At 38.4% G+C, this 7,594-nt stretch overlaps 1 protein-coding gene across 2 annotated transcripts in view; it reads left to right on the top strand.

The window, feature by feature from the left end:
• The first annotated feature begins 907 nt into the window (after positions 1-907).
• Positions 908-7,594, top strand: part of wasla (WASP like actin nucleation promoting factor a) — a 35,768-nt gene continuing 29,081 nt past the window's right edge. For both annotated transcript variants that reach the window (XM_061722221.1, XM_061722220.1), the window contains exons 1-2: positions 908-1,331; positions 7,206-7,340. In XM_061722221.1, coding sequence (XP_061578205.1) covers positions 1,227-1,331; positions 7,206-7,340 — 240 coding nt within the window. In that variant the 5' untranslated portion in view covers positions 908-1,226. The remainder of the gene's footprint in view (positions 1,332-7,205; positions 7,341-7,594) is intronic.

Here is a 7,594-nt window from a genome sequence, read left to right as displayed (position 1 = left end):
CACACATGTGCATATTTCCATCATATACAAAGAAGTATGTTATACAGCAGAGAACAATAGTTACATAAAATGTTGAAAGAAAAGAGAAATATATATAAAAAATAATAATAAAAAATAAAGATACATATACAGTACAATACAAAAGTGTTTGAACATCTGTAAGGATTTTTTTAATTTAATCTTAAATGTATTTAAAGAGAGACATGATTCTGTTCAATTTTTTATATCGTTCCACAGCACTACACCTTGGTAGACAAATGAAAATTTAGCAACAGAGGTCCTACAGAAAGGAATTAAATATTCCATTATTTTATTTTATTTTATTTTTTGACTGAGCGTTTTTTAATGTGTATTTATCCATCAAGCAGAGTGCAGTTTTTCTATGTTTTTAGTGTAATTTATGTATTATTCATCTGTCCTGTTTATTTATGTTCTGTGTCGTGCTGCTGTGATAAATGAATTTCCCCTCGGGGATGAATAAAGTCTACCTTACCTTACCTTACCTTACCTTACCTTACCTTAAGAATTTTAAAACAAACTTCCTTCTCTTTTGGTGCAATGGGAAACTTAAGGAGTTTTGATGTAGCTGGTTCACCCCTCTCCTCCCTCTACGTCACGCTCTCCCAGTGCCCCCCCCCCTTCTCTTTCCCTGCGCAGCACTGCATTCCTGCTGCCACGGCGGACCGTACCATTCACCCAAACTTACAACGCTTAAGCAATTAAAAACAACACGGATACAACACAGTCTTAGATATCAAATACATTTTAAAAGTACTCTTTATATTTGTGTCCTCCGGTAACACCGTGTTATTGTCGTTACAGAGGGAGCAGCCTGATTATCCTCCAACCCCCTTCCCCCCCGCTCTGCCTTTAAAGTGGTCGGGTCCGTCCTTCTGCCATGTTGGATGCGCCCGCAGCTTTGGCACTCTGCAGCTGCTGGACTTTCCGGACCCAAGTTTACACATTAACAGTCATATCCAGAGTGTTTAGTTTTACATTTTCATCCAGCAAATAGTCTAAAAGCGTTTTCTTTCCTTAACCAGGAGGGAGGCTGCAGAGGGCAGCCCCTTTTCCTCCCTTTTCCTCCCTTCCCCTGCTGCCCTGCAGCCCGGGCGGAGATGGTCCGGCTGCAGGCCATGCAGGAGCGGCTTTAATGCGTGCATGCAGAGCCCTCTCCCGGGGAAACAACCGCATCTTACCGCGGGCCGGTCCAGCCGCTCCCAGGCATGAACAGCCACCCCCAGAGCCGCAGGGCTGCCAACGCCGGCTCGCTGTTGCTCACGCCGCAGGAGAACGAGTGTCTGTTCGGATACCTGGGCAGGAAATGCGCCGTAAGTTCCCCGTTTGTTTACGTCTCTTCCCCGCAGAGTCCCCGGCCCAGAGCCTGAAATCTCACCTGTCAGCACCACTCAAGGTGACAAAACTTACTGATGGTTTTTGAAATACAGTACTCAAGTTGTAAAAAAAATAATCAGGGGGGTGGTGGATTTTATCATATGGGGACAGATAATTTGTGCTGATTACAAATAATATAATATATTACCAATAATAGCACTGACCAAAACACCTGCAGAAATACTGCAGGAATGACATAGCAGCAGTTAAATGCAGCCTTCTGTAAGCTTTAAATATCCACTGGGCTTACATCAAATACATCAAAACACAACAATAAAAAACACTTTTCTGAACTTATCAATATGACTCTGTCCTTCACAGGATAAGTAAAATGGATCACTGCAAAAACTCAAAATCTTAACAAGAATATTTGTCTTGTTTCTAGTTAAAATGTCTCATTTTAGTAAAAAAAATCTCATTACACTTAAAACAAGACTCATTACTGGAAAAAACAACAATTTTCACCAGTTTCAAGTAGATTTTCACTTACATTTTTTTGCTTGTAATGAGAATATAAATCTTGTTCCACTGGCAGATTTTTCTACTTATTTCAAGTGAAAATTTACTTGAAACAGGTGAAAATTGTCAAATAACAAGTTATTTTTCTGGTAATGACTCTTGTTTTAAGTGTAATGAGATTTCTTGACTAAAAATGAGACATTTTAACTAGAAATAAGACAAATATTCCTGGTAAGATTTTGTTTCAAGAATATTTGTCTTATTTCTAGTTAAAATGTCTCATTTTAGTAAAGAAATCTCATTACACTTAAAACAAGACTCATTACTGGAAAAAACAACAATTTTCACCTGTTTCAAGTATTTTCACTTAAAATAAGTAGAAAAATCTGCAAGTGGAACAAGATTTTTTTGCTTGTAATAAGAAGATAAATCTTGTCCGACTGGCAGATTTTTCTACTTATTTCAAGTGAAAATTTACTTGAAACAGGTGAAAATTGTCAAATAAGTTATTTTTCTGGTGTTATTTTTTTGGTGATGACTCTAAATGTTGAAATAGCAGTAAAACCACATTCATTGATGAAATGACATAAGGGATGGAAAGGGGGGATGGCAGTTTTACAGGGGGGATGATTTGGACCGTTTTTATTTCAGGGGGGGATGATTTGGACCATTTTTTTATTTCAGGGTGGATGCCATCCCCCCTCATCCCCCCTCAACTCCAGTACTGTCTATAGATGATATTTTGGAATGATAACCTTCCTGAGTGGCAGCTGTATGATAGTTACCCACCCTCTTCAGAAAATTACATTTTAGATGCTGCTGCATATCCTGGTTTAGACTCATGTACAGGATATCTGTCAATGTTTCACTATATTGTCTTTGGTATCATTTTAAAGGGGTCCTGTGAGTATTCCAGTTTTTGTATTTTGTGTCTCTGTTGTTCCTAGATGACACAGGGATAAAAGATAGTATATCATTTAGGCAAAAATTGTGTAAAAATGTGTGTTGTTTAGAGTTTAAAGAGCTGCAGTGACCTCTATGTTGGTCTGAAAGATTCACATCTTAGCTTGAATGAATGCTTAAAAGGTCCCCTTTAAAATGATACCAAAGACAATATTCTGAAACATTGACAGATATCCTGTAGCTGATAACTATGATCCAGCTGCCACTCAGGAAGGTTATCATACCAAAATATCATCTATAGTCATGGATCTTTTCAAAAATTATAAGCAAGTTTTGTCACCTTGAGTGGTGCTGATATCTGGTCCAGAGGTGGATGTTATACAGCAGCATCTTTGACACTCAAACTGCCGACGTCTTTGTTTGTGGGAGCATCTATGATCAGTCCTAATCATTTCAGGTATCAAAACGACCCCCGTTTAGTTTCTCCAACTGCCCTCCAATATCTGCTGCCTTTCTGCAAAATTAAAATCAATATACTTTTTAAGTTCACGACTATTGACTGACAAAGTTACACATTTCTATGTTTATTTTTTAAATGCACTGCTCTGAACAATAATAATATACAATAATACAAGTAATGTAATACAAATGACAAATAATATAATACAAGTAGTCAACAAACTGGACTGGATGAGCAACAGAAAACAGACTTATCATTTAATTGTTGTTGTCGCTAAGCAGATAATGTCAGATGTTTGCAGTTTTTCCAAATAATTGGTAATGTTGAAATTTATGTCAGCATAAACTGTTTGTTATATATTCGGTATATTTTGCATGTTTTTAATAGTGATTTGTTGATGTGAACTTTTAGATTATTTCTGTTGATGCCATGTGGACCAGAGTTTCTGTTCTCTTTGCACTTTGAATCACCTTGTTTGAATTGTGCTACATAAATAAATGTGCCTTGCCTTGTTCTCAGTGTAGACTGAAAGTCAGATTCAGTCAGACTTAGTAAGAGCAGGTCTGCAGACACCTGGAGATGATGCTTCAGTCTGCAGGGAGACACATGGAGACACAGGAGATCATCTCTCGTCTTATCCTTTAATGTTCTGGATCTAAACCATGAGCAATAGCCAGGAGATAAAACCATTACAACTTTAGATGGGTTTGAGTTTGAAATGCTTACACGGTCTTATATCTTTGAAAATTATCCCAGAGAAGGAAATTTGCATTGAAAGACAGATCACTTGTAAAGACTGACATGTGATTTCAACAGGAATCCATTTGAACAAAGACTTAAGTTTGACCTTAAAACACATGAATATGAAACTGGTGTGCATTTATTTGTTATCCTTCTTAAACTTATACACCTCAACTGTGATTTTAAACAAAAAAGTTTGGTCCAGGGAAAATAGGCAGCTGAAATGAGGACTTGTTTCTCTTTAAAATGTAATATTTAATACTTATAAAACATTGTCATTGATACTTTCTACTGAAAAAAATGGGAAAAGGAAAAGTAAAACCCAGGAGTGTTTACTGCAGAACAGCTGACCCACGTAGGAACTTGCTGCTCGTCTTTTCAAAACGTAACATTGAAAATCACTGGTATTTGCAGGTTTTACAGCTCCAAACAAACTGGTTGGAAATAGGGCTGGGCGATATATCGAGATTTTAATATATATCGATATATTTTCAAACGCGATATGGTACGAGACAATATCGTTTATATCGATTTAAAAAAAAAAAATATATATATATATATTTTTTTTTTAATTTTGATATAGCTTATTTTGTGACAAATTGACTTGAATGTTTTATTTGAGATTTGCACAAATTTTTTGTTATTTGCACAACTGTCAACCTCAGTGGAAAAGTCTGCCTGTTACTGTCTACATTGTATTAATTGCACAGTGTATTTTAATTTAATTGTTATGCAGGAAAGGGATATTTGTTTTATTTTATTCAAGAAGCATTTTTATTCTATATATGCAGGCAGTTTATTTTTATTTCATTTGTTTTATACATTTTGATATTGTGCAGACCTCTGTTAATGAAGGAACCTGTGTGACATTTGGCACGAGGCTTTGTATTAAAACTGACTGTTTTTTTAAGGGTTTGCCTCAGAAAAAAATGAAGCTAACAGAGATGCTATGCTATAATGCTTTGGGGGAAACCCCAATTATGGCACAGAAAAAATATCGAGATATATATAGAGTATCGCCATTTAGCTAGAAAATATCGAGATATGACTTTTGGTCCATATCGCCCAGCCCTAGTTGGAAATAAATGATCCACGGGAAGCGAGCTTGACTCAAACAGAGCCACTGCTGGGGTGCATGTCCTTAATACGCCTCTGGGATCTTTGCTGCCATGTTTATTTTCTTTACATATCTGAAGGGGAGCTGATATGTGGCAGTGGCGCTTCTTGATGTTACATAGCTGACTGCTAATCCGGATTTGTGGAGGAGAGAGAACCCCCCGCCCCCCACCAGAACTTTACTTACCAGTCAATATTTAAGCTAACTGGGGTATAATAACGATATGAGAAAAGGTTTAACCTGGAACGTTGGTCCAGAACTTTGATACGAGCCGTTAATCTGATGAGTAGGTGTGAGGGATGTGAACTGGTGTCTGTGTTTAGGAGCTGATACTGCTGTGATTTATTAATCATAAAAAAGTAGTTCCTGTTTCCATAAACTTAACTGATTCCACCCCCCCCCCCCCCCCCCCCCCAAGTTCTTACAGTTTAGTACTTAGTCTTTTTTTCTTCATATTTACATCAAATGGTTGACTGAGGAACGTCACAGCTCTATCATAATATTCGTAACTTTATTTTTATTAGTGTAGCTTCACTTGAAAATGAGATTCATTAAATCTTTATGAGCGTGAAAAGGGGCAGTTTATATCAGCTACAAGTTGTTCACCCCCCTGCAGTTTAATTCTGCTTCACTGCAGCCCAGAAGCTGAATGAGTCTCTGGTTTTAAGGCAGACTGTACTGGTTTTTATAAACCTGTACATAGGGCTGTTCGATTCTGCCCAAAAATAAAATCTCGATTTTTTTTCTCTCAAAATCCGATTTTCGATTACGATTACGATTATTTTGTGAATTGACAAAAGGCAAAGAAATGATTTCAAATACGGTATGCTGTTTTTTTATTTGTACATTTGCCCCAAAATGAATGAATAAAGTGCAAAACTAAGTTGAAAAAAAGTTTTAAAAAATATAATAAAATATAAAGTTTTATCTCTGAAAAAAAAATCAGCAAATCAGCACTTGCAAACATACAGTAAGTTATAATTCCAATTAAATAAATAAAAAAAAAAAAAGTGAAAAATCGATTTTACGAGTTTCACGTTTTAACATCGTTCTAATTACATAATCGCGATTACGATTTAAAATCGATTAATCGAACAGCCCTACCTGTACATGAAGGTATTCAGTTGGCTGCAGTTGGTCCTAAACACGGTTTTGATTATCCTTTTTTAACATGTGGAAACGGCTGAACTCTGCTACTCTTCTTTTGTTTCCTGCATATTTGTGGCCATCTCTAGTTTCTAGTTTCCAGCATGTTAGTGCCTTTATTGTAACAGTACGCAGGAGAAGAGTGAGTGCCTCCTTTACTGCACTCACTCGTTGGGTCGTTGCATAAAACGCTGCAGTGGCCTTTACGGTTTCCAGGACAGTCAGGTGTCGGCCGATGAGCCTTGCAGAGAGCCGTTTAGGCAACATAGGGTTTTATTACTGCTCACTCACTGAGACATTTCCGAGGCCCAGATGAAGCTTTTAGCGGTCAACCTTTTCACCTTGTGTGATGCTGAGTGGTTGTTTCCCGGTGCAAACGCATCCTGCATCTTCTCTGACACGCTGCTCATAAATCACCAGGTGGAAGTCAGTCCCAGGCATTTCCTCTTTCCTCTTCCGCGGTCGGAGTTGCTTTTCTGCCGCAGAGGGAGGAATCCTGGCAGAGGTTGGAAGCCTCTGCAGACTAACCAAACCCCGAGTCCAGGGCAGAAACCGACGCCAGCTGGACCCAACTTCCTGTTATACACAAATACGTGAAAAGATGAGGGCTCCATACGCTCTTTCACTGAACACTAAATCATATGTTTACACTTGTATTAAGTTACAGATGTGTAAATGAAAAAGCTGAACAAGCTTTCAGCACCGCTTCATTTTCCTGCCACATCCGAGGATCCATATCTGTGGAGATATTTGCGTTTTAATTTTAATCTGATATGAAAAGGTCTCTAAGTTGCTGGTATGAAGTGCCCCTTTTTTTCTGCACAGCTGCAGCAGTCCTTATCATTGTCTTCAGGTTTTGCATGATGCATGTTTCCTCTTCCTCGTATTGCTGCTTTGCTGCTGCTCTGAGCAGCATCGGTGTTGTTAAGTCTTTCCTGAACCAACGCACCTGCTGATGTTCACAGTCTTCTCCTCTGTGTTCAGACTCTGTGTTCGGCCGTGGTCCAGGTGTACGGGGCGGACCGGACGTGCAGCTGGGTGAAGAAGTGCTGCGGCGTGGCCTGCCTGGTCAAAGACAATCCCCAGAGGTCCTACTACATCAGGGTGTTTGACATAAAGGTGGGTGGTGCAGCACGTTCACGTCACGCTTCCTCTGCACCGCCGCTCAATGTGGAACTGGTTTTTTAAATTCAAATGTAAATTTAACCAAACAACCAAATATTATTGGCTGCTTTTGATTTTTTTTCCCAGTTCTAGCTGCATTTTAGCTCTTTTTTAATATTAAACATGATGTTTTAAGTGCACGACTCTCTGAATTTGGGCAGTAATGAGGAACCAGAGGTGGGTAGAGTAGCCAAAAATTCTACTCAAGT

The sequence above is a fragment of the Cololabis saira genome, chromosome 5 (genome assembly GCF_033807715.1).
Source record: "Cololabis saira isolate AMF1-May2022 chromosome 5, fColSai1.1, whole genome shotgun sequence".
In the NCBI taxonomy this organism is placed as follows: domain Eukaryota; kingdom Metazoa; phylum Chordata; class Actinopteri; order Beloniformes; family Belonidae; genus Cololabis; species Cololabis saira.
The sequence above is the reverse complement of the archived record's forward strand: the minus strand, read 5'-3'. Positions and strand labels throughout refer to the sequence as shown.